This window comes from Tyto alba, unplaced genomic scaffold (genome assembly GCF_018691265.1).
Source record: "Tyto alba isolate M040663 unplaced genomic scaffold, T.alba_DEE_v4.0 Super-Scaffold_41, whole genome shotgun sequence".
NCBI lineage: Eukaryota > Metazoa > Chordata > Aves > Strigiformes > Tytonidae > Tyto > Tyto alba.
In genome coordinates, this window is record NW_024881317.1 from 17,401,950 (window position 1) to 17,429,882 (window position 27,933).

At 36.4% G+C, this 27,933-nt stretch overlaps 1 protein-coding gene across 2 annotated transcripts in view; it reads left to right on the forward strand.

Moving 5' to 3' along the window:
• Positions 1-27,933, forward strand: part of FAM189A1 (family with sequence similarity 189 member A1) — a 147,991-nt gene that overhangs the window by 98,421 nt on the left and 21,637 nt on the right. For both annotated transcript variants that reach the window (XM_032990356.2, XM_032990357.2), the window contains exons 4-5: positions 3,553-3,684; positions 21,149-21,256. In XM_032990356.2, coding sequence (XP_032846247.2) covers positions 3,553-3,684; positions 21,149-21,256 — 240 coding nt within the window. The remainder of the gene's footprint in view (positions 1-3,552; positions 3,685-21,148; positions 21,257-27,933) is intronic.

The window sequence follows — 27,933 nt, forward strand, 5'->3', positions numbered from 1 at the left end:
GAAAGGAGGTTTCTTTGTTTTCCATTCTGTGCTGTAGTTCTGTGCATATTGAAAAACAGTTTTTAAAATTACAGGAAAATATATGTATGTGCTTTTTGTTCTTACTCCCCTGTTGGTGTTTTCTCTTGCTATTTCCCTACCACTCAACTTTATTCCTTACTCGATCCTCCTGCTCTTTCTCTTTGCATAAGCTGCTATATAATTTACTGAAGTTCCTTTCCATAAACATACCAGCAAGGCTTTCTTGCCCTTTACTGCCTTGTTTTCAACTTTGGAACTTTTATATTTTATTTTGAAATTTTGTCCTGCAGTTTTTATATTCCCTATAAAAATCCCTGAATGTTGATTTAGAACATAAAGTAAAATCTATCACTACTTCTAACAAAGTTTTACATTTGTAAGAGGGAAAGGGCAGAATGCAAAGTAAAACTGTTACTTCATCCCTAATTTACCCACTTTGGTGAGAACGTGTGTGCACTCAGTAGTAATTTCTTCGTTGTTAAGACACCTTTAATACCTACACAGAATTTGATGAATGACAGATGCAAAAAGTCTGAAGTTCTCTATGTTCTTTGCCGTTGGAGGATCCTGTGCTTTTTTGATCCTCTGCTACATGAAAGTCAGATTTCAAGGGGTTTTATCACTTTTGAAGTAACAGTACTGCTTTTTGGTAAGACAAAATAAACTTAAAAGACAATTTATGCTTATAGGCAGTTTAGGCTGATGTTTGAAATCTTAAATATGGTTTGGATGAGGGTGTACTTGGTAACTGTCATAAATATGAAAGTGCACAAGCTATACTGTGATTACTGACTACACTTACTAGCAGGAGTAAGAATCATGAAATGGAACACGTATACAGGATGGGGGGAGTAAGTGCAGGGGATGAAGTGAAAGATGCTTTATTCTTGCGCTCTGCCAACCAAAACGAGATATAAACACAGCAGAGAGAGGAGAAAGAACACAGTTTTGGAGGCACTGCTGCTTTAGTTGTGTCTAAGGCTGGCAAACACCAGCCCTGTAGCTGGAGGGAGTAATCCCGGCTCTTGCTCCCTGTACCAGTGTAGCTCTATTGTTTGTGATGTATTTATAAAGCCACACAGTGAATGGCATTTGAGGTCTGATCTGGACTAAAAATAAACCACTCCTGCACAATAAAAGAAAATTTAGTTTTGATACTGTTCAGGTCGTGGGATAGCTGTATGAATTCTTGATCCTGGCTGCACAGGTATGAGACAGAGGTAGGGCAGGGATGAGCATTCAGGAGCATGAGGGCTCAAAACTGCTTTCAGCTGCTGTATTGTGGAAAGCATGAATGCAATGACATGCTCAGCTTTTTGTACTGCTGTCCTTTACAAAAACACAAGTTAGCAAAGCTGTCACTTCACAAGCATTTGAAGGAAAAGATGTACAATAGGGCAAATTGTTAAAAACTCTCCAAAAAAGTATGCCTAAGATTAAAATTGTTTTGCACTCTGATTGCAAATCTTAGGTGGTTTTGAAAATGCTGTGATTTTTTAAGATGTCCCCTATGTTTTGCAGGAACTTTCATGTAAACAATTATCTTTTAACTATTATTAAGAATTGAATTAAAGGGAGAGTTGCTGAGCAATACAAAGTTATAGAACATCTTTCAGAATGGAGAATCTCTCATAGATGGGGAATCTTGACCCAGAAAGTATTTATCTTTTTGGCCTTATTTCCGTGACACCTGTTCATTACATGAAATAAAAGTAGACTTGGGATCTGTCTTTCATTGAATAGGGGCTGCATGAATCGAAGAATAAATGATCTTGCAGCAGATAGCTTTATCTGAAGTCCATTTTTCTCATTATATAAACTTTTTAGCAGCTGAAGACTATATTGATTTGCTGTATGCCTGGTGCTAGTATAGCAGGTGTGCTGTAGCATTCTGGCCACTGCATTTGACACAGCTCTAAATTCAAAGTCTAAGTTTTGAACTTCCTCTGTAGCATTTGTCTAACAGTTGACACCATTTCCAGAGAGGCTCAGGAGCAAGACCTCCCCAGTGGCATTTAGTACTTTGTATTTTCCATTGATTTGAAGAGCTGAGGTTATCCGATCATAAACCATGTACTTGGGTTTTGCTGAGATCTTTCACCTTTTAAAAGGGATTATTAATAGGTTAGAGGAATTGAACAAAAGCAATCTGAAATTGTTAAAGCAGCTTTGTGAATTAAATTCTATGCTAATTAGAAATAAACAACACAACTATTATAAAGGTGCTCAAATGATACTTTTTTTTCTTTAATTCTTTTACAGTGTCTGTGGCTTAGGGTATGACCAGTCTCTATTAGTTGCCATAGACAATTATTTCTGATGCTGCCTTTGAATATATGGGAAATGGTGTAATTTACATACCCACATAGTTTTAAGGCCTTTTACAAATTATACAGGCTAGAGGGCAATCTGGAGTCTCAGGAATCGAAGCCTGCTGAGGGAGCATCCTGCCCTGAGCATGTCTTCATCACTGTATACAGCAAGCATTTCTTCATCTGCATCTCATCTGGTAAAATTTATTATGTTTTTTTTTTTAATTTCTGCTCTTCCAGCCGCTGTTCTGGTCGCCAGAATGTAAGCAGAAAGTATTAGATAAGCCCGATAGGTAGACACAAAAAATACATATATTTAAATAAGTAGCTATTAAGGATATGTGAACAATTTAAACATTCTTCAAGGACTTAAGTAGTAACAAAATTTTCTGTTGAAATGATTCTGCGTATAAGGCTGCATGAGGTAATTCTACAAGGAATGCTGCTATCTGTCTTTGTTCAGGAAATTTACAACATTTGAATTAAAAATAGTAAATGCATATTTGCATCAAGGATTTCTTTGTGGATTTGTGTCTGGAAATTTTTTTTTAATTTTTTTAATGTGAAAGAGAAGTAATGTGGCCATTTAGATCTCTCACTGCTTGGCCACTGTGCTTCCATCTTTACTTGGAGGAATATGGGACTGATTGAGTATGCTTGAATGGTACAGTGAATCTGTTATTCTTTACATGGAAAGCCATGGAAGTTTCTCATGAGTGTCATTCCTACTACTAATCATTGGAATATAGAAACCTGGGATTTGGTATTTTTAAACTCATGGTTCATGGAACTCCCATGTGATACTAATTACTTTTCTCAATACTATCCCAAATTGAATTGCAACCACTGACCTGGAGATGTAAGGTATTGCATCCCATTATTAGCCCTTTAATTAACCTACAATTGTGCAAATTTGATGTTTATTCAGTTGAGTTACTCTAGTTTGATCTGCCCCTGGAAAGCAAATTTTTTTTCAAGAAGAGTCATTAAAGATAACATTCTTCTTAGGTATTGTATCCTCTTTTTGTATTTTACCTGGTTTTATAGCTTACGTTAGCCAAGGGAAGACATTCTGCTTCAGAGGATTCTGCATAGACATTTTCATTTTGCATTTAGTAGGCATTACTGTTACAATAAGTGTAAATACAGTTTTTGGTTTTGGAAAATATATTTCTGTTGATTTATACTTTCTCTGACCTTTTTTTTTTTTTTTCCACAGATTAAATTTGACAGTGATGGTGTCTGTGTTTGCTGTGAAATGCAGCATCAAACGTCAGGCTGCAGTAACTTGGGAGAAACGCTGAAACTGAACCCTCTGCAGGAGTGTAATGTTGTGAGGCTGACCCTAAAGGTACGTTATGAGAGGAATTAATATTTATTTCAGTTTTAAGTAGTGAATACTTAGCAAAACAGAAGTGTGTGATAAAAGGAGGAGTAGCTGGTGTTCTCTGTGTTTGTACACTCTTAGATTAAAAAAAAAAAAATTCTCTTCATCCAACAGAATTTAGTGCTTCTATGCATGAAAAAGGTTTTATGCTAAACACTCCATGTCTGTATTTGTATAGGTAACTCTTTTGTCTGAGGTTATTTAGGAAACAGAAATTATGACTGGTAATGACTGATGCTGGAAGGATGAGAACAGGTATCTTTCATGCTGCTGTTCAAGAAAGCTAGAACCAAAGGTGGTGGTTGGCATTTTTTAGTAATATTATGGTAGATGGCAAAGAAACATAAAGTATTATCAGAATGATGAAGTATTTAATGAGGCACTGCTAACACAAAGTATTAGCAGTATTTCAGATGGAAGTTACTTCAGGAGAAAGTAGTAAGTGTTCTTTCAGGATAATGCTAGAAATATGCTTATAGACTGCTCTGCAATATTATAAGAAGGTTCAATCCTGTAGCATTTTGTGTTACAGCTACCCAGATAAAAGATTGAGAGCAGATATTAAGAATATTGTATGACTGAGTTATATCACAGTGTAATTGCCCACATCATTGCTTCATTTCATTGCCACCAAAGTAGCAAGACATGGTGTTATATTGGTTTGGAAAGCAGTAAGGAATCCGTGAAAGAACTGGTCAGAGAAAAGAACTCTAGCCTGAGAGACAGATATTGATTCATTGTAGGTTTAACTTAATGAACAGAACTAACTCTGCATCTCTGGCTCGCAATTTCAAAGTATATACTTTAATAAAGTTAATAGAATATAATGGAGTGAAGTGGAGACGTTTGGTGTGGTAAGGATTTTAGAGATTTAGACTGTAGCATGAGGCCTGAAAATACTGTTTTATTGTTATTTGACGGTATATTTTAAAGTTCAGAACAAGTAGGAAACCAGCAAAAGATATATAATAAATATCTAAATGTTCCTTAGCTTTGTAAAGAAAACAAGAAAAAAAATGAACCCAACTACTAAGTAATAAGGAACAAGTAGAAATTAAAAAAATTTTATATGGCCCCAACATTAAGTAAGTGCTCTGCCTCAGGTTTTAATGAGGATTATAAAGAAGACTCTAGGAGCAAAAATCTATTGGGTAGCAGGAATTTAGCAAGTGGAAAATAAGCATAACTTGACATTGGTCAAAAAATAATAATTAACTGCTACTTGGAATGCTAAATTCAGGGCTGTATTCCGTGGTGCAGTTTTGGTGAAATATGTCATGAGAAAGTAATGCAGGAAAATAACTTCTCAGAAAGACGTTCTTCAAAGTATGACAGATGCAAAAACATGAACCTGTCGTACAGAAAAAGCTGACTTGCTGATCCTATAAAAATCAAGATTGAGGGAGCATATGGTTGCTTGCTGTAAATATGTCAGTGGGGTAAACTTTAATGAGAGAGAAAAGTACTGTTTATCTTTGAGGACGTTGTCAGCATACGAAGTGAGTAAAAGTGACATATGCTGGAAATCAGGGTAAGGTTTCTAACCAGTACAGCAATCAGAAGCACAAAATATAATTTCTTTTCAAATATAACTCAGTCGTTTATAAAAGGTATTGATGACATATCTTCTTGCACTAGCAGAGGACTGATTTAAATATAGGAGTTCCTGTGAGTATAATCTGACTGCAGCTTTAATTAAGTATGTTCAGAATTTTTCATTAAAGAGAAGGTAGTTAGGAAAACAACTTTTTCAGAAAGTTTCTTAAATCTTTTTCAGTTTTAATTTTACGGTTGCTTTCTATTTGACTTTGAGATCTCTGTATTCCTGGGTGTAAATTTAAGAACAGCATTCTACTAAGCCCATAAGAAAAAAAAAGATTATAGCTCATTAGGTAAACAGACAGTGATAAGGCTCACCTTCTCTAATTGCAATTAACTACAGTGTGATTTTAAAAGAACAGATGTTTTGGTACCAAAAGATCAGTTGTGCTCAGTGTTTGGGGAGCTAGAGGGAGAGAAAGTGTACCAGAGTTAAGATTATACACGTTAATGTATAACTTTATGTAGGTTTCATGCTTATTCTCTTTATTGAGGGTGGGGTAAAAATCTCCTATTTCCATTAAATTATCTGTGCTTTTTTTGTGGTAGCAGCTATGGGAGCTGCATTATGAACAGAACAATTTCACACCTGTTGCCTGTTTTATCTTGTTCCCAGTCAGTCAAACAGGGCAAGAAAAAATAACAGTGGCTACTGGTCTTGTGTATGCTAAATTGTGTCAGGATCATGCCTTGCATGCTATTGAGTGCTTATTTGAATAGTTGCTTTGAAAAATTTCTAAAAGTTTTTATTTGTTTTTGTCATCCCTGCTATGAATCACCTCTTTATGCTCCTTTATGAATTAGTGTCTGTTTCTTCCTTTTGAACTCTGAACGAACTACCCAGACATTTTAATGGTGACACAAGAATTACCACTGTGATGTCTATGATCACACATATATAGGTATGAGTATTGATTACAAAAGCTGACTGAAAGTGTAATCTGTGAGATGAGTGCCAATTCCTGTCATTATTTGAATAGTGAAATTTCAGCATAAAATTATGTTATAGTAAAATGGAGAAAAATACTCTGACATTTCACTGTTGTAAGGGCTGGGGACTCAACCCATTTCAAGGACAGTGAATTGGTAGGTTTAGAGTTTTATTTATAAGATATTACACTTGTAGTGTTGTCTGCACATCTCCAGTAAAAATAGCACAGTTGCATGATGTGACAAAACTGCCATTAAGATCTGAAGGCACCCAAGTCTTACCCATCTGCCCTGTTTTACAATGGAGAGATTTTCTGATTACTGTTTTTCACCAGAAGATGCATTTTCTACACAGTTTCCTGCATTAATAGCTCCTAAACTGCCCCTGAAAATAAGATTCCTTGCTTTCCTCTTGATACTCGGGATCAGTACTCTGTGCTGCTGAAAAATGTAGGTGTGTAAGTATCTTGATTTTAACAATAACCAAACTTATATAGCAAGTCTATCCTATGTTAGGAAGTTACTTCATTTAATTCAAGCCCAAGGAAGGTAAAAACAAATCATACCTGTTTACAAAATTAGTAATAAGATTTAGCAAGGTTTCTGAAGGATCAGATGTACAGAAATGAGATGATCACCACAGATGTGATGGATTTAGGGTGCAGTTTCACTAGCATCAAGTTCACCTGCTTTTCCACAGAGCTGCCACCAGAAGGGACAGTTCTGTATCTGGCTGTTTCCTGCCACGGAGTTTGTTGGTTTGGATTTAGCTGTCTTGTCATCACAGAATGAATCTGTTCCATGAACTGATCTGGTCCAAAAACCCCACAGCATCTGTGCCGGGCTTTTAGTGAAAACAGTCTGGCACAGAGATCTACACTTTCTTCTGTCACACAGATCCACCTTTGGGATTACTGAAATTCCAAGTCTTCACCTTCTAGGTAGAGTGCCGTGAAGTGCTATAGCCAAGATGCCAAAAGGAACCATCTGCTTGCCTGTTCCTTCTGAGTCACCTCTTTCAACAGCAAAGTTCACTCTTAGATTGAATTCAACTGATGTGAAAATAGGCTTGTGTTAGCCACTTCATGTGCTGAACTTCATATCCCACACAAACAATATCAGTAAATCATGTAAATCAAGATGAATACTTCAATGAAACATGTTTGCAAGGGTGATGTGTGTACCTCACTATTCTGTCTTGCCAGTTGATTCTTAGGTGCAGTTTCGTAAATGTGAATGATAATAGATTCAGGTGAACTCTGAATCCATTTAAGTAGATTTTGTGTTTATAAGCAAAGATATATGACGGTTTTACAAATGTAGGAGGGAATACTGTGATACAAGGAAATTTGCCTTAGGACAGTCCTTTTAATATTTAATGATTTCTGAAAAATTACTTTTTGTGGGATGAAATATTAGAAGTCATTTGTTCTCTGCTACTTAAATCTTATACAGACTTACTTTTGTCTTATAAACTTAATTGAAGAGGAAAAGATAACATTATTCCTACAGTAAAAAGATAACATTTTTACTTACAGTAAAATCCCTAAAAGACAAATATGAGCTGAAGCATGAAGCTATGGCAAAATGTTTTATTTTATTGATATAGACTGCCTTACCTTACAATTAATGGAATCATACAGAACCTGATATTTTAAAATCTTAAAAGGTCAAACATACAAAATCTTTTGCATAAAACATACAAGGCTCATTATTTAAATATCTGAAAAACAGTCACTTGAGATAAATTGTTTGCCAGAACCAGTAGATCTTGTACAAATAACACTCTGTAATGTTACTTTACCTTGTGCTTGTAAACAGTTGAATATTTTTTCACTTTCTGAGGAAGACTTCAGTTGAGGTAATTTTGCTCTTACCTTCTGTCCAAACAAGAGAGGAGTGCTTCTAATGCATAAAGCAGACGTTTATGGCCAAAGATACCAGGGTTGTAGACTACAAAGGGAATTGTGAAACAGGACAGGAGTACAAACCTGATATAAGCAGGCTTGAATTAGCTAAAGAGCTGAAGTTCCACTGGAAAAGTTCTTAGAGGATCACAAATTGATCCAGATTTAAAAGCAGTGTATTACATAAAACAACCAGTTGGTTTAGCCAAGGTGTTATCAGTAGTGTACTACTTTGTCTCTCAGTTATCTGATACTGATGTGCAAGTTGGCTTTTATTCAGGTAAATACAGAAAAAATTCAGGGGAGTAAATCTTTTTTATATGGACATACACACACATGTATGTAAACAAACACACAGAGACCTAATTATAAAATTGTATCATCTCTGGATTACATTGCTGATTGTACTTCAGGCAACACCCTAAGTCTTTTCCAAGATGAGACCAGTATGAGCGAAATGCCTTTTTTTAACAGTTACTTATGAATAAAATGCTGACGTAGTCTACAATGAATTTGATTTGTAGAGAAAGTTTTAAGGAGCTGAGTTTTTCTTGTAATGTTAATTAGAGAACTGCATTTTCCTGACAGCTTTCATCTGTGAAAATTATTCCTTCTTTAATAAGTTCAGGATATTCTGAGTTTAGAAAGACATGCATGCAACAAAGCTTATCTTCTTGAGATTGTGTTTTGAGAGGATGAAGTTAGGTACTTAGAAGATTTAATTATTTTCTAATGTATTATTACTGTCTGATATTTGCATGTAAGGAGAGAATGTTATGCTGCTTTGGTTTAGTAATGATCCAGCAAGGTATTTTTAATTGCTTTAACAGCTTACACAGCCCAGAATACCTACAGTCATGTATGCTAATTTATGAATTTGCTATTTAAATAATTGCTTCCTACTTTACTTAAAGTGCTTCTGTAGAATGTTTTTGTGACCATACAGGCTAGGGGAAAAGCTGATTTCCCTCTTCTATTTTCAGCATAAATATTTGGTTTGGAGCTGCTAAAATTAAAGTACAATATAAATAGTAAATGTCTTTTTCACGTTACTGATTCCATTCATTAGTTTGTAAGCTAGGCATCATTATTAGAGATTTATGTAGCGGTGTTCTTGCAGTCTTCTGTATGAAGCTTTCCTCTTCTTTGAATCCAAATTTATTGTTCCTGAGTTTCCTAATGACCAAGCCTACCCATATGCTTATTTTTTTTTCAATTCAGAAGAACATGCCTTCATTTGCAAAATGGAGGAGGAGGATTCCTAACATGTTCTTTAGAGTCATGAGAACAGACATTCCTCAGATTCAATGGTATGACCAAATGTATAATATTTAATTTTGCTGAATGACTATCCTAGTTTCAGCTGGGATAGAGTTAATTTTCCTTCTTAGTAGCCAGAATAGCGCTGTGTTTTGGATTCAGTATGGGATTTGGTATGAGAAGAATGTTGATAATACACTGATGTTTTCAGTTGTTGCTAAGAAATCAAGGACTTTTCAATTCCTCATGTCTTGCCCATGTGCACAAGAAGGTGGGAGGGAGCAGAGCCAGAGAAACAGACCAAAATTGGCCAGTTAAATATTCCATATCATAGGTTAGCCCCTGAACAAGGATCACATGCAACTTCATGAAGCATTCCATATTTTTTTATCATGTAACATCATGCTCAGTATGTAGGGGAGGGTCAGCTGGGAAGAAGTGAGTTATCTCTTCTTTCCAGGATTGTGATTGCAGGATCTTGGTATTTCAGGATTGCTAGCCAGGAATGGGCTGGGTATCAGTCAGTGGGTGGTGAGCAATCACACTGTGCATTACCCATTTGTACTTTCTATTATTGTTTCATTCTATTCCAATTATTAAACTATTTTTATCTCAACCGATGCATCTCCTTACCTTTACCCCTCCAAGTCTCTCCCTCATCCCCAGGGCAGGGGATGATGAGTGAGTGGCTGCATGGTGTTTGGCTGCCAGCTGGGTTTAAACCACAACAATGACTTATTTAAAAGAGTTCATAATCTGCTTGAAATTGGATAAAGCTCAGTGTAGAATAAGTAAATTCCTATCAGATTTGTAAATGCTGGAGTTGTTTCATGTTCCTTAACAGGTAACTGAAAGTATTCTCTATGCTTAGAGTGTATTTACCATACTAGATACCATCAAAAATAGAGCAGTTCAGTTTGGGCTTTGTAGTCTGAATAGTTGAGCTAAAAATATTCAAAAGTTCTAAGTAACAGTTTTATAGCAGACATAATCTGCTCATACTTTTCCTTACTCATGAATGTTTTTGTTCTTAGTTTGGACAATTAGTTAATATGGTTGTGAACTTCTCTCATGGATGAAAACTGCCTCTTTGACTGGAATCTGTTTATGATATACTTGTCCAGTTATTTTATTAATCCTTAGCCTTTCAGGAGCCTTCAACTAACGTACCTCCAGTACTAAATTTAATGTAGACGACTGAGCTGATGAGATATATGCAAACTTGCATCCAAGCAGAGAAGATGTTCTGAAGTTTATTTTTCTTAAGTAGAACCTGTGCACTGCTTTCTTAAAAATATAGTAAATCATTTAGACCCATGTAAAATAGTGTACTAAATTGTGCTTTCATACCTTAAATCTATTTTGTGAATCACTGGCCATTTCTGCATTTACAGTTCAGTGTGCATTTGAGACACATAGGGTTCAGAATTGATTCTTTGTAAGCAAAAGTAGTCTTCCTAGTGTTAGGGCAGCTATTTTTTCTAGTGTTTTTCAGACATATCCAGTTAGAACAACTGAAGTTGTAATTTGAGTTAAAAGGATTGTTGTCCTTGAATTCACAAATAAAAGAGGTACACAGACACTAATTTCATGGGTGAAAAAGCTTTACTGTCATTATTTCTTTTCAGGTTACAGTAGTATAAGAAATGAAGCATCATAATTGAAGTCAATTAAAGAGAAAAGAAATAGTCTTCACAGAATTGCAGAAGTGAAGCTGGTTTTAGCACCTGATCAGTGTGGATGTTTAGATCCATGTGTTCAGGGATACTGATTAGAGAGTATTCTTTTTACACATCAGCAAGCTTATTTTACTCCTTTTATTGTATATTGACTAAGCTCTCAAAACCACAAAGAACTTAAGAGCCTTGAAGACTATGAACCTTATATTTCCACAGAAAAACAATCTATTGAGCCGGTGTTGTGAAAAGAATTGCCAGTGCAATATTGTTGCACAGGTTAGAACTTTTAACAAGTACTGGGTTTGTGCTATGTAACTTATTTTTTTGGTAATACGAACATAAGTAACACATTTCACAAAAAGTAATAAATATTTCAAATGTTGTAAATAAATGTGGAGACAGAGAAGTAAGTGAGGACAAGAAGGATTGATCTGTACTTTAAGTACAGTTTCTCAGTTCTGTGTAAGCAGCACAGCTGGGTGATTTTCTATGTAATATTTGACTGAAGGAATGAATATTTTGTGGTAATAGTGCTTCATCTGTGTGGTATGTGTCTGCATTGAATGGTAAATTCCCTGGTTCGATGTTCATGCATGTAACTTAAATGACGGTAGAGCTATGATATGAAGAGGCAAGGGAGTTATTAAATATTCACCAAAGTCTGCATTTGAGTTGAATTGTGAAGACGCCCAGAGATTCTTGGTTTATTTTGGCTTCATTGATTTTTAATCTGTGTATAGTGGCTATGTAAAAGGAGTTAGCAATAGTTTAGTAAAAGTAGATGGATTAAGCAAGACCATTGGTGTTTTCTCCGTAATAACAATTATCCTGAAGCATATAATTTTACATGGTTTATGCTTACATCCTTTGGTGTGATCGTTATAACTTGGCTTCGTTTCAAGCCCTTACAAAACAGTAGTTTGCAGTAGGGGGTTACATATCAAAAGGGAGTTTCAGAGAAGCTTTCTGGTTTTTGACTTGGTGATTTATGCATTTGATGGATAAAGTGTGTCTGAACAAGATGAAACACTCTCATTCCAAAGGTTAATGTGTCTTACTGCTTTTTCATAGCTATGGATTGGGAGATATTATATACATGGAAGCAAAGTTCTTTAGGAATTCACCTTATTACCTGGTTTCATATGCAGGCTGCTGTCATGTAGTACTTCCATAATTAAGATTACATTGAGTTTTTGCTGTTAATTTTGCTGTATTACAGCTGGTTTCTAGCTGTGGTTGACTTATATGGATTTTCTACAGCTGGTTTTGGAAGTCAACTAATAGAGAGAAATGCAGTTATAACTGTTTTGTGAGATGAAGGAACTCTATGGATATGGCCCACCATTAGAGCAAATTGGTAGTATTCCAGTTTTGCTTTCTATATGCTGTGATAGGAGGTACAAATTATGTTTTGAAGGGCAAAATTTCAGAAGGGTGAATACATTCACAGTGAGAGTTCTGTGGTTATAAAGGACCCAGTTCTGCCACCTCTCCCATCACTAATGGGGAACTCGTGCCATTATCATTTTTTGGTTCAGATTCTATCTCATTCCAGAGATTTTCCTTGCTTCTGTCAAGTAATTGCATGTGCTAACAGCTGTTCTAAATTGCTTTGTTAAATGATTGTTTCTACAGTTGACTTATCGAAGTGATAAATCAATCACCAATTTTTTCCTTATTCCAGTTTAATACCATTTCACTGTCTTATCACTCAGCAGTTTGATGGAAAACAAAGAAAATGAGGTTATAGGTCAAATTGCTTTTTCATTATATTACTGTATGGGGTTTTATATGATGCTTTCACTGAAGTATATCATAAAATTATATTTTTGGAATAAAAAATATTTTTAGATATTTCAATTAAACATTCAGATTAAAAAACAGCCCACAGGTTTTGTAATACAACTCCTATTTTAATGTGTTCCAAAGGCTTTTGGGCATAGTCTCAGATTTAGGGAACATGCATTTTTGTATAGTCACTTTTCAGAAAAGTGATGCACTTGAAAATGTCAGTTGTGTCCTCCTAAGAGTCTGCAACAAAAAAAAAGGATGACATGTGGCAGTGCTGGATGTGATTTTTCTTTTATTTCATTTTTTTTAAAATTATCTTTAATATTACTTGCTGGTAATCTTCATTTTGATAAAATTTGAGAGACAGTCGCTTTCTCCTGTGTCTCTTCTGCTGCCTTCAGTCACTCACCAATCACAAAAAATGCCTGCCATTTATGTATCTCAGCAATTGCTTGCAAACTGGTGATGGAGAGGGATACAGGAAAGAGGTAAAGATGTGGGAACAGAATATCAAGGGTTGAGTGTGGTAAAAGGGAAGGGGAAAGCTCAGCAACCTAAGGCACTCCAGTTTCATAACAGTTTTCATGTTGTATGAGCTCACTGGCATATAATTAAATATTTGGGAATATAATTGGGGTTTTGAAGAGGATGATAGGTACCCTCTTTTCACAACTAATTTTGTATGTAGGAGCCTATGAAATAAGCAATGTATCTGTATGTTTTCTCTGGGAGAGAAGCTTTATTTAGACAATCTTCCTATGCTTTGTCAAACCAGCTCCTTTCTGGAAGAAGGCTTGTCAGAGGGAAGCTGTTCCTTTCTGCTTCTTCCCTAGCACAGCCAGGAGCTGCTACAAATACAAGTGGTAGAAACTAAAATGTAGAATGGAAATACTGAAATACAACATTCCAAAAATATTATTAACTACTTTCACAATTATGTAGTCAGAAAAGTAGCCTGTAAATTACACTTATTTACAAAGATTATAGCTTGGGCAGCTTACATTCACCAGCTAAAGTCTAAAAGCAATTTCATTAGAGAAGTAAACATGTTTTGAAAGATCAAATGGCATGTAGGATGTCCAAAGAAAGCATTTGGGATCCCTTTATACGGCCATGGTTAAGGATTCTAAAAGAATGGCACTGCAAAATACTAAGCTGTCATTTTGCTGGAGAGAGACTGTTACTGCATGATTGGATTTGACTAACTGTTGTCAGTGCTTGATAGAACACATCAATGCAAACCGTGACTTCTGTCCACTTAGATGCTCAGGGATTCCAGACAGCACTTCAGGATTTTTAAATTACACTTTGCACAACCTGTTCTCAGAGTCTTTTTACCTTTCTAGACAGTGGCCTGATTTTAGTGGCAGTTACAGGTATCTCACTTGTGTGCCATCCACAAAAAACAATATTCAGAAACTGCAGCTGAGCATGACTGTTCAGTATGGGACCTCTGCCAGGTCATGTTTCCATAATTCCAGAAACATGCAAAAGGCAAAATCCAGAGTTACATACTTTTAGATATACATATTCTGTTTGTGTAGCCCGCAGTGCTTGCTTGTGTACCTGAAAGCACCGTGAAGCCAAACTTATGAATGATTTTGATGTTTGTAGGCAACAACATCTTTTCTGTAGCTAAGCTGCTTAGGGAGGTGTGGAGTTTATGCAACTGTGACATCAGGAAAACAATGCAGATAGATGTTGGTTAAATCTGGAACATGTTAAACTCTTTCTCACAACCAGCTTAGAAAATTCAGATTTTCTATGAAAAGCTAACATCACATCCTGTAAGGCTATCTTCCAGTCTAACAAGTAGACATAAACCCAAAAGGGGGAAGTATTTCAGCTTAATTAGACTTAGTGCATGTAAGTGAGAGGGAGGAGAAAAGGACTGTCTCTTCTGTTCCTGTTCAGCCACCCCTAAGATGAATATTTCTGTGATATAGCACTGCATATTCGTTCTGACTGAGCACTTCAACTTTGTTTTTTGCTGAAATTCAAAATAAAATTAAATATATGTATAGTGTCAAAATGCCATTTTTTTCTGAAACATTTCTACTATCTCTATTATAGACCTTACTACTTTTAGACTGGAAAATATCCAATTTCATTTTGAGCTAAGGATTGAAAGATTTGCTTCATTTTGCTATGTAAGATGAAACTAAAATTGTGTATCATCTGCTTGCATTATGGTATTAGTTAATATTTGGTTTTCACCAGGTAGTTTGCAGCTATTACGCTGAAGAAAGCACAGCAAAAGAAGAGAACGCGCACACATAAACCTAGCTTTTGAAAGCTAGATGATAATTACTTAAGAGCATCCGCCAGATTAGTGTGCAACCCCTCAATAGGATATAAATCAGTCCACTTAGCCCCCTTTTTAAGGTTATAAAGCTCATACAGTGATTTTTACCTCTGTTGATATCCAAAGTTCTATCACAAACATTTAATGGAATTCTGTAGTTAAACCAGAACAATCTCTGCCTTCTGTTTGAGACAGATATTTGATTTAAATTACTCACTATATTTTTTCTTTCATTTGTAACCTTCATGTCTCCAAATATCTCAAGCCCTCCACAGTTAAATGATCAGCCTATTGTCTTTGTTTGAGGCATGTTTCATAAGAATCCTGCTAGTAGAAGGTGAAAAAGCCAGTCAACACACACATCGTTTAACCTGGACTACACACCTCTTTTTCTTGGAAGTCTCCACTTCTCAGTTTGATTTATGGGAGAAGAGGGCTATACCTGACACCACTTACAATTTTGGCTTGGCAGAATCAGTTTCATCAAAGTTTCTTTCTTGAATATAGTAGCTACTTGAGTTTGCTTCCAGTGTGCATTCTTAGGGCTTAATATATCTGAAAACATTGTTGTTTATAATGCTGTCTCTCTGAGAGCTGTTGAAACAGGATGACTATTCCACAAAGGGCTAAATCCCAATGTCCGCATCTTCTGTTCCACAGCCAGCCACGTTTTGTGTAAGTCATCTAATACAGTTTTCAGCGTTTTAGTGGGTTAAGAGGTTGGTGCTCAAGGGTCTTTGTATGGCTGAAGAATTACATTAATTTTGATCTTATACTCTGCTTTCATTCTGAAGATCTCCAGCTGAGATCTTTCATAGGACCACAAATTTTGTGCAACAAGCATTGTTTCGTTCTGACCCAGTTTTGAACTATCAGGGATGTGTGAGTATGCTTATTTCAAGAACTTACAGCATCATAAAGGTGGCTGTGACTTGGAGGAGAAAGCGTAGAAAGTATGGGAGGGTTTCTAAGAGAAGGCAATCCCTATTGAAGATGGGGTAAACTCCCGATAGTTATGAAGGAAAGGTTTATTTTTAGTATACATTTTGCTTTGTGTTTATTTTTTTTGGAAGATGTGTATTTTTAAAACTTTTATTGCAATTACTTTAATTATTCTAATAAAGGCAGAACTTTGAGGTACAGTAGTGCAGAAACAGTATTAAAAGAGTAATACTAAAAACAGCTTAACTCAGTAAAAAAAGAAGATAAAATGGATGGTCTCTCCTTAAGTGGCATGGTTTAAACCCAGCTGGCAGCTAAACACCACACAGCCACTTGCTCACCCTCCCCTGCCTGGGGATGAGGGAGAGAATTGGAGGAATGATGGGAGACTCATCAGTTGAGATAAAAACAGTTTAATAATTGGAATAGAATAAAACAGTATCAATAATAGAAAGTATAAGCGGGTAATGCACAGTGTGATTGCTCACTACCCGCCGACCGATACCGAGCCCGTTCCTGGCCAGTGATTCCAAAATACAAAGATCCCACAATTGCAATCCCAGAAGCGAGAGAGAACCTGCTTCTTCCCAGCTGACCCTCCTTTGTGTACTGAGCATGACGTTACATGATATGGAATATTGCACAGCCCAGTTTGGGTCCAGTGCTCTGGCCGTGCTCCCTCCCAGCTTCTCATACACCCGTGCACGGGCAGGATGTGAGGAGTTGGAGAGTCCTTGATCTCTCAGCAACAACTGAAAACATCAGTGTGTTATCAGCATTCTTCCCATACTAAATCCCATACTGAATCCAACACACAGCGCTATTCTAGATAGTAACAAGGAAAATTAACTCTATCCCAGCTCAAACCAGGACTGTAAGACATATGGGTGATACTGTGAAGAATGGAGAATGCACAAGAATCCTTTGTGGGACCACAGTATAAAATAAAGGTGTCTGTTATTAGAGAGGGAGAATGTCATAAACAGTTATTTAGGTAATGACACAATTTGTTTGGTAATTATTAGGCTGTAATAAAAATGGAATGCTACAACCATGAAATCTTGCTTTTTAAATACATGAGTATTAAATTCAAATTCAGCTTTTGAGATTTACCATGGGACTTACTTGGGAAAATAGCTGGCCACAGAGAAACAACTTACAATGCCATGCAACTCCTGTGGGTATAGATCTGAACTGACGTAGGCTTGCTTCCAGGCAGTTCTGACAGCAGCTTCCACTCTTAAAGGGATTTATGTCCTCTGTGATTAGTGAGTTAAGGTGTAGCAAGAATATTGTATACAGAACCTGCAGAAGAATAGTTTCACATAGTACATTATACCTCTCAGAGCATTAGTTATGAAATAAACATGCTGAAGAATCAGATTACAAAGACAAAAATACCCAGAAAAATACTCTGCAAGAGAGAATTTTTTCAGCCATTTGTGAAGAATACAGAATCATATTTCACACCACTACAGATTCATGTGTTGTGTTTTCTGAGTAGTGTAGTTCTTGCAGATATCAACCAAAAATATGTCATTAGAGCTCTTTGCTTTTGTATTTAAGAGAGATTTCCTACTCCTTTAGACCCTATAAATGTAGCTGTCTGTGGTCAAGTGCTGTGGAGAACTAAGATTGTCCCTGTTGTTGTTACTGCTTTTTCACAGACATTTCCTAAAGGACATCTTAATTGTCACTGTGTTCAGCTGGAATCCGTATAAGCACCTACCTGATTGTTTTGGTAGCATGTTTGGCCATGGAGGGGTTTAGGTCTTGAAAGCCTGTTCCTGCTCACTTGCTATCTGTAGTTGAATAAGTTAGTGTCCCATGAATTACCTAATTACTTGTTCTACTGGGCACAGGGAGGAAATTCTCTGAAAATGGTAACTTGCCTGAGACTGATTAATGTTTGTTTGGGGAGGGGCAGAGAAGGGTTTGTTGTTGGTTTGTGGGTTGATTCCTGTTTAAGTTGAAACAGACTTTAGGAAAACAAAACAAACCAACCAACCAAAGTAGTAGTCTTGCTTTAAGAAATACCTAGTGATGGTGAGGATACCACAATCATTGCTCACTGTGAAAAATTTAAACTTAACATCTTTTCCAAATGTGTTCAGTATTGCTGTCTTGTTACGTTTCTGGCTGATAAATATCTGGTCTTTATTGATCTTTATGAAATGCATAAAAATTCTGCATCACTGCATTTGAAACATTCTAGTTATATCTTCTCTTTCAAAAAGATTCTAGTGGGAACAGTACTCTAACTGCTGTATACTTAGCCTGGCAAAGGAGTCTGCTGAAAGAGGGCCATTGTTACTGTGGACAGTAATCCCTGCCCTACATAACATATGTAATGCTGAATAGCGAACAGAGTTCAGCTAGTCGTGCATGGCAAGTCAAAAATCTCAAACCACAGCAGAGAAGTTGTGAACATTGTGTGTGTTCAGTCTGGGATATTACTGCAGCTCAGGGTACTTGCAGAGTCAACTTACTTTGTCTATTGTTTCACAATAGTTAGCAATGAATAAAAATTGAAGCAATTGGTTTGACACTTTCTGGAGGGGTTTTCTAGAATTACTGGTACAGAAGAAAAAAAAAAAAAACTAAAAATGAAAAGCATTACTTGATTTCACTCTGTGTTTTGGAGTGTGGGAGGAAGGAGTTGGGGGGGGAAATTTAATCCTTTTTCTCTATCAATGTAGTATGAAATGGGTTTGGTTTATTCCTTATTTTTTATAAATGTGAGATAAGTGTAATTGAGAAGGAGGAGGTGTTGCTTCTGACTTTAGCTATTAGCAGGATGAAAAGGATAGTAGTTCTGCAAGAAAGGCTCTGGGGTTATGTTGGACAAAAGAAAAATCAGTGATCTACTGTTGCAAAAACCCTCAGCCATCACTGCAAGATGTGTAAGAATGAGTATAGCTTGTAAAGCACAAGAAATAATCCTTATGCTGTAATCAGCATTTGCGAGGCCTCGGTTGTGCCCAGTTTAGGCTTCTGCATTTGAGCAAAAATGAGGATCAACTTGAGGTGAACCAAATGAAATAAATGAAGAATATTAGAGGCCTAGGAAATAGGTCTCAGCTGAGGTTTGGGGTAAAATAGGGTTAACACGTCATGCATTAAAGAAGGAAAAGACTTCAAGCAATGGTTTTCAACTGTGGGATGCATGAAAGGTGGATGCTGATAGTAAAAATAAGCATTGGAACACTGGGGTGAAGCTGTGGGATCTTTAGGAACAGAACAAAGGAACATCCGTCATGAGTGATAAAGGCATAGTTGAGTCTGTCCTGAGGCATGTAAGTTGTATGAGGGTTTTAAAGACACTTTGGATCCTAATTTACAACTTTGATGTAGTTTTTATTAGTTAGCATAAATGGTATTAAGTTATACATTCGGATTAGCTAAATCTTTTGATTCTAGGTGACTGCAGCAAGCAATGAATAAGTTTCTTATCGCTAGAAAATAGTCCTATTTCCACCCTAGATCTTGCCTCTGCCTTGGTGTTCTTTACCTAGGTTTATATGTGGAAAGCAGAACACACAGAATCTCAATCTCTTTTTGTGCTACTGTTAACTAATTGAATCTCTAGGGATTTACTTGCCTGTTTAGCTCCATTTGAATGCTCTAAGTGGGTCTATATGACTTCATGTTTGAATGAGTCCTCTGTATTGCCTTCTATATGTGAGTTAGAGATTGGCCTTTCCAGTATTTTGCTGTTGATGTGGTTGATTCATTATTCCCGGGCTGAGGGCCTGGCCAAGAAGATAGGTTACTACAGACCAGATCAGCACGAGCAAGTCTGGCTCAGTGTAAGCGATTAAATGACTAGAACTTGTTGACCCACTTACTGTCTGTCTGGTTCCCATGGCTGGCATTAACATCTTCAAATGAAGGTCACTTGAGGAGCATGCAATTATAGTGGCAGGAGTAAATCCACACCTTTCTATCATTTTTCCCGTACTGTTGGAAAAAAACAAAGCAATCAGTGCATTGATTTTATAGTATGGAAGTTATTTTATGCACTGGCAGTGACTGAAATACTTTTAAACTTAAATCCTACACAATGTTCATTACACAGTGGGTGCTTTTACTCATGGTATATTAACAATTTTGATTTTGTTTTTCATCTGTTCTCTGTGATGTTTTTTCTCAAATACTTTTACTGACTGTTTAGAATACTAACTGAGCCACATAACTGTCACAAGTACAACTGCTATGCTGTTGCTGTAGAAGGACTGTAGTCATTTTGAAATGTCGCCAGCATGCTAAATCAGTGTTCCTTTTCACTGGCTGTTGGGAAAGTAAATAAAAAACCAGTGATTGGAAGAATGCGTGCTTTTTTTAAAGTTACATCCTTGCTATAAAAATGTTTCTATTTTAAGTCAAACGTTTCTTTTATTGTATTTAGTAAACAGAAATACTTTATATTGTATTTTAAATGTTTTGGGTTTTTTAAAAAACAATGTGGCCATATGCACTTACTTCATCAGCCCAAGGTGAAATGCCCGGATGAAGTCACTGCTTCTCTCCCATATACAAAAATGTTTCAGATGCACAGGGTATCTGATACAGGATAAAGTTCTCTATTTCATGCTAGAGTTCCCATTAAATTTTTTAACACACAACCCGAAGTTGTAGATTTCAACTACTGAAAGCAGTGAATCAGAAGTCTGTTTCATAGCATTTTTATTGTGATAGCTGTAGTTAAGTCCACTGTGAAAGCAGTATTTTCTTTCAGGGAACTGGAAAACTTGAAATACCAATACTTCTGAGGAAATCTCTGATGCCAAATGTATTGTGAGAAGTGGGGAAGTGAAGATGTTTGTTTCTGTAATTGTTCCCTTTGCAGACTGGTCTAAAAAAAGTGTTATGAGATGAATGGGTTCTACACAGTTGATTGAAAGCATATCAGCTGATAGCAGTTGACAGTGTTTATTAACAAATCGGGAAAAATATTTCCTGTCCTTTGTGTCCCTAAGCTAAGAGATGACATTCTGATGCATGTCTTTTCACAGGACCTGTTGTTCAGTGTGTGCGCCCTCAATATCATCTCCACCATTGTCTGTGCTTTGGCAACAGCAATGTGTTGCATGCAGATGGTTTCTTCTGATCTTCTGCAAATGGTGAGTATGGTTCAGTGACAACACAGGGTACTGTCCAACATAACGTATTGTCCTTATCTGTGTATACTCATTTGTACCTACTCTTTGCTTATGAACTTAAGCCTATTTGTGTGTCTTTGTGTAGTGTTAGAACATGTGTGTGCATGGGTGTATTTTTTTTTTATCTGCATGCATCAATATAAATACAGCATACAGATGTATGCTTTATGAATAACTGCTGTGTTTAAAGTGTTGGCGTATTATATTAGAGAGATACAATCAGGATTTTGCAATTGGGAGTATGTTATTTCTGTTAACTAGGTTATTAACAAGGTTCAGTTATATATGCACGTTAAATTTTCTGTCATTACATGCTTATTATCTTCAGTTTCCACACTATCCAGTGCAATTACTTAGCTTTGAGATACTATTTTTTACTACCTCTCTGTTATGAAAACTGTGAGTTCAAAACTGGAACTTTTCACAGCCCTGTGCCAATAACAGTGTTTTCATAAGGAAAACATGTTTAGCTTCAGAGCAACACTTCTGTTTAAAACAAAAGGGAAAATGATCATTAGTCTTCTGCGCAGCCAGCTGCATTACAGGTTACTGTCATGTTTTGGTTGGGCAAAACCATCTTTCCTGTCCCACATGATCTCTGTGATTCTCAAGGTTTCAATGTAATTTTGAAACAAAAAAGAAAAATTTAAAATCCTTTGTATTTTGCGGGCCACGTATACTGTTTCTAACCCAGCTCTATTACTGCCTAATCTAGGAAATTATCCTCCACTTAATAAATGAGGGCAAGTACACAAACCTAATATGAGCCGTCTGTAAATCTCTCATATTTTAAAAGTTTGCATAGATAGAATACTGTCTCAGCAAGTTAGCTGCAAACCATTTACACAACAGAAAAATGTTGTGTAACCTACCGTGCAGGTATGTGGTTAATTTAAAAATAAATAAATAAAAATACACTAGCTGCCATGGATATTGATTTAAGTGCATGAATTCCAGAGATAAGGCTGTCCTTTCCAGACAAGTGTTCCAGTCACTGGGTTACAAACTTAGTTAAAGAATATCTTCAATCTATGATCTGGTGTTTACTTCATAGGGTAGCAGCTATAATAAGCTAGGTATGGATGTCTACATAATACCTATAAATGGTACATATTTGCATTTTTTCATGTAGCATTCTGTATTCATATTGTACGTGCTTGTAGAGGCTTGTAAACAGTGCTTATTTAATCACTTTGTTTTGGATGTCAAACAGAATTGACCAAAATAATAATTTCATCTGATGACACATTGTATTTTAAATGTCAAAGGATTTTTAATCATACTGTGGTTATTCTTTCTTTTCATGCACTTCCTCCCCGCCCCCCCATTATATTTTCTGCCAGAATGCCCATTGACTAAAGATCTTTTTCACCTTGTAGTGATGACAGGGGGATGAAGTGATCATCACACCTGGGAAGATCTGTCTGTCTAGCGTAACAATGGTAGCAGTGATCCAGAAGTGTAAACAGATATATTCCAGGAAACTTAACCTACACTAAATTTGATAGTATTTAGCAGTGTAAGAAGAATGAAAGTGTATAGATAACAATGAACCAAGAATGATATTAAAGTGCTTCTGATGGGCATGCACAAGTAGCAGTAATCTCAGGAGGAAGTCAGATAACTTAAAAGCCCCCACTTCTTCCCTAAAATTCTTTCTTTACTACCCAGTGATGCTGCCATTATGTTAATTTTTTTGCTTCCTATTCTTTGTGCTTCCAGCTTTCTGTCTTCCAGTTTTGTTGTCCATTCTCCCACAAGAATTTTCTTCCCTCTCCACAGAAGAAGGAAATTACATCTACCTTTCTGGTCAATCCCAGTCTTCTATTGTTTATTCTTAAGTTTTTCCCTTTCTTTTTTCAGGTTGCTGAGACAGATTCCTACCAGGCCTAAGTGAGCGTAACTTCCCTGGGGCTACGCTGACTTAGACCAGCCGAACTCTGACCTGAAGATTTCTTTTTCTTTCACTATTTTCAGTCTATTGTCCCATGATCTGCAGTTCCCTTTTGCTCTACTGCACCCAGAAATCTGATTTACTTCTTTTTTTCTTGCCTGTTAATGCTTGTTGTGCTTTTTCCTTTTACTTTTCACTGAAATATGCATCTTCTCTTAGCAGCAGTGTACCAAGTTGGAAATTTAAGATAGCAGCAGCAAGAGATACCACCCCTCTTAGATTAAAAGGTTTTAATTATTGTGCTGATTCTTTTACTTTTTTCTTATTGTATTCAAGAGCTATGTAGGCTATCCTGTAGGAAGAAGAGGCATGAAAATACAATTTCTAGCCAGCAAAATAATTATGCAATAGGGAACTACTTGGACACCAATAGGTTATCATTAGGTCATTAGTTTTGTGCTGTGTGCTGTGTCAGTGTTCTTGTCTCAGAAATTAATCAGTTAGAATGGTGATTTTTTGCAAGTTTCAAATAATTGCAAGTTTCCTTCTGGCATGAAGCTGTTTTATGTGCTTCAGGTTTTATTGCCTAGCAACATAGAACTGGTATATAATAACAGTCTCAAGAAAATCTGCAACAGTGTTTCATGGGTATATGCTTTCTTGCTAACTTTTGTGTACAGAGAGTATCTGATTCGGACAAGCAAGCTCACAGTATTTTGTTGGAAACTGCTACCTTCTGAGGTGCTAATCTTTTAGTAAAAATGCCCTGAAAAATATAAACACAGGCTGTCTAGTAGTGAGCACAGATTAAATTTTCCAGTTAATTTGAAGGGAGTTTTTTGGTTAAAAATAATCCCACCAAACAAACGTTTGGTTTCAAGCATTAAGGAAAAATACTGCAAAATATTACAAACTACTTTTATTGTGTTATATTTTAGTTCCCTTTTGTTTTTATTTTTGTACTGTCATATGGGACACAAAACCATATTTTCCTACGTTGTTCCTTCTTTGAGTTGACTGTTTCAGAAAATACCCCAAATTTTTCACCTCACTTTAACCTTTCTCACCCTGTTAAGTATACAGAGTTGCTTGGGAGAAAAACATAAATCTACTAATTGTACCAAAGCTGCAAGAGTAAGTGATACCATAGTTAAAGACTGAAATAGCATTTGTTATGTGTTTCAATGCTTTAGACAGTTTAAGGCTGCGCTGCATTACAGGGCTTCCCAGAATTGTTCTTTCTGTGTACACATCCCTCCAGCAGATAAATGTGAATCAAATCAGATTATATCGAGGTTCTGTAATGTGAACAAACATCTCTTAATAACCAAACTGTCACTTCCATGATATTTCATTTGTTGCCTCAGGCATTCTCAGTTTGCATCTTGTCTGATGAATGACTACTGTGAAAAAAATCACCCTGTTTTCTTCAAAAGGTAGCTGCCTGAATTAAACAAAGAAGTACCAGAAATTATGCACACAGTGGCCTAGCTAAAGCATGAAGTACACCTGTTCCAGTCCTTCTTCCAACCCAAATACATTTATAGAGTACTTATCCTAGAAGTCCTGGCACTGATATCATTCAGTGTATTCTGATTTCATTAACCATCACAGTTAGTAACTGTTCTTTGTGTTATGTGATATCTAAAACAATCTGTTATTTTGTAAAGGAAATAAGGCAGTGATGATACATGCAAGCTGTAACGTTTAATTACTGTTTTCATCAACCATAATGATAATTCAGCATGTCATTAACTTAATAGGCTGTAGGTAATATTTCTATGCAAACACCTCAAATAAAGCACCTCTGTATAAGGATAATATCTTGATGGCATTGCTTAACCTCTTATTCCAGTGACATAGTAATAAAACCCCCTCTTCAGCATGAAGTTTGACATTAAGTGAGAATTGATTTTAAGTTATTACATAATTTTTATTATTTAATTATATCAAAACCTAAATACTACATTTTTTGGCAGAAAGCTCACTTAAAAGTACTGTAAAGCCCAGATGACAGTCCTGTTAGAAATACACATTGCAAATGCCATATATCCATAGAAACATCCTAAATGTAAATATGGTTGGATAAATATTCCCCTCACTCTCACCACAAATAAAAAGGAAAAAGAGAAACATTTGGTGTGGGAAAGCTTTGGACGTTTTTAGAAAATGTACCATTTTCCATTTCACACTTTAGTGATAGAATAAAAATATTTAATATTTAAGACTATTTAAAATGTGGTCAGTACTTCAAGAAAGATGTAGTGTCACAGACCAGCCTGTCTGACACTACAGAGCTAATGGCTCATGATGGTTATAGGAACAGCAACTGGGAACAACAGAGCAGAAAAATTTTAATCTATGTTTTCCATATTAAATTATCTTCTGTGTTGCAATTTCCGTTTAAGTTCAGGGACAAATTAGAAGAGTCAGCCATGATCCTTCTGTTCTTGCAGACAATTAGTATCTACATTTCCCTCCAGGAGATACGGATGCCAGTGTTTCAGGAAAGGAAAAAAGAAACCTGTCCAGGAGGAGGACAGTTAATTGAAGACAGAATTACAGAGTCAAGTATATTGTAAAGAGCTTTTACTATAGATAACATGCCAATATTTAATTACATGCAATTAAAAATGTTTATTTCCCAAGAATTAGCAGATTTGTATAAATGACATACAGAGAGGGAAATGAGGATAATGAACCCTGGAATCTCCAAAGGACTCATTTCAAAGTTACGCAGCAAATTTATTAAATGTGATATGGAAGGCAGAGGTAATTACATGCAGATATGCGAAATACTCTAGATAAGAAGATTCCCTTAGAGCACTAGACATGTACTGATATATGGCAATTACTGGTTTAGATATGTCAGAGTTGCTAAGCAGTGAATCCCAGCACTGTCATTTACATGGAATCAGCAGTGCTGATCAGCTGCAGAATATGTAGACTGCAGGATGTCTTTGTTGATGTTTAGTGGGAATGTTCTGTGCCTGGAAATACTGATGAAGAGTTCTTAGTCTCACAGATCTCGAGTAGAAGCGATTTACCACGCTGTCTCACATTGGGTAACTGTTTCATTAGATAGTTATATTTACAGTTCTTATCCGCTGTTTTCTTCAGTTCCTTAACTGAGGCTCCTCCATCAGCTTCTACTTCAATATACTTAATGTATTTGCGACATAAACAAACTCCCATCATTCTGGTCACTTCAGTGACCAACTTCTAGATGACTTTTCAGTGAAGAGCTGGAAATTTGGTTTGACAATAATAAAAGAAATTGAGTTTTACAGTCTGATTCATATCTATCTAATGGTGTTCATTTCACCTTGAAGAACTAAAAACTGAGAGAAGAGTTCTGTTATTCTACAAAGCACTGCTTTCTTCTCTGGGAAGTGACAGGATATGTGTCTTGCTACAGGTTCTAAGCTTGATGAGAAGGTCAGAAAACTTTTACCTCTTCTGCTCTCGCTGGAAGTGATGTGCTTCCAACATTTATCTCTAATTCTCTGCTTGCTCACAGCTTGCTGCTGATGCCATGGCTAACTTCTGTATTGAATTCAGGTCCAAGAAGTGGGTATAGAACTGCAGCATTATAGAGCTTTCTCATTTACTCTGGTGCAACTGGATAGCATATTTTATTCTTCCCTCATAACTGCAAGCTAAATAACAAATTAAGTAATCCTGAGTATGAAGTAAAGATGAATCTGTTTAAATCAGGCTGTTTAACTCTGTCAGAGTTAGGTGTGCCCAATTAAAACACAAAATATTGTGTGCAGCGTGTGTACTACATTGCACATGCACTGATCTATGTATAATGCCTACTAGGCATCACACACGTTCCACAGACTAAAAGTAAGGCCATCTTTAGTCCAAGGATGAGAAAAAACCTGCATGTGTATAATAGTTTGAGTGCCAAGCTTCAAACATAAAGCTGGCTATTTCCTAAAAGAGGAACATGAATTCTAGATCTGTATTTCATTGCCTGTCAGATTTCTGAAAGCTCCCAGCACCCAACAGCTCCAGGTGGTCAACAGAAACGGTTGAGTATTCAGGATTTCCAGAGCCAGGAAATATCTATTTATGCCTAGTAAATATGTTCAAAATATCTATGGATAGTTATAAAGTTTTGCAAAACTTTTAACGCTGTTGGCTATTTACAGTGTTTACCAGTGGTTGTATTTGCTCTTTGTCGTTGTCTGCAACCATTTCGTATCCATTGCTTCTGCAGTGGCCATTGGTCTAAGCCCAGCAGCCTGGCTGGGAGACCTGCTTTGTGAGCTGTTCCCTAGTGTGAGCTCTGGGTTTTGAAATGACACTGAATGCAGCTTGATCTTGTTTATACCTGTGACTGAACAGACCACCCCTGTTTTCAGTTTGGCAGTTCTTCTTGTTGCCTATCCTACTTGCCATCAACATTTTGAGACTGATTATTTAGTAACAGCTGTCTTCTAATATCAAAAATGTGTTTCTTTGTGAAAGCATTTGTCAGTGTTCTTCCACGTAGTGCAGCTTTGTCCGCTGTTTGCACTTTCTTACTGTGTATCTTTCTCACGTATGGACTTTGTAGTAAGTCTTTGCTGAGCCCCTGCCAGCCTTCACCATTTGAGACTAACCCTTGAAGAGTTTTAAAATACATTTTACTGTAGGGAGAATAAACTTTTGCAGGCTAGTAGAGATTAGTATGGAATAAGATATGATTTAATTCCCGTTTAGTCGCTTTCTAATTGTTTTCTGAAGGATGTCT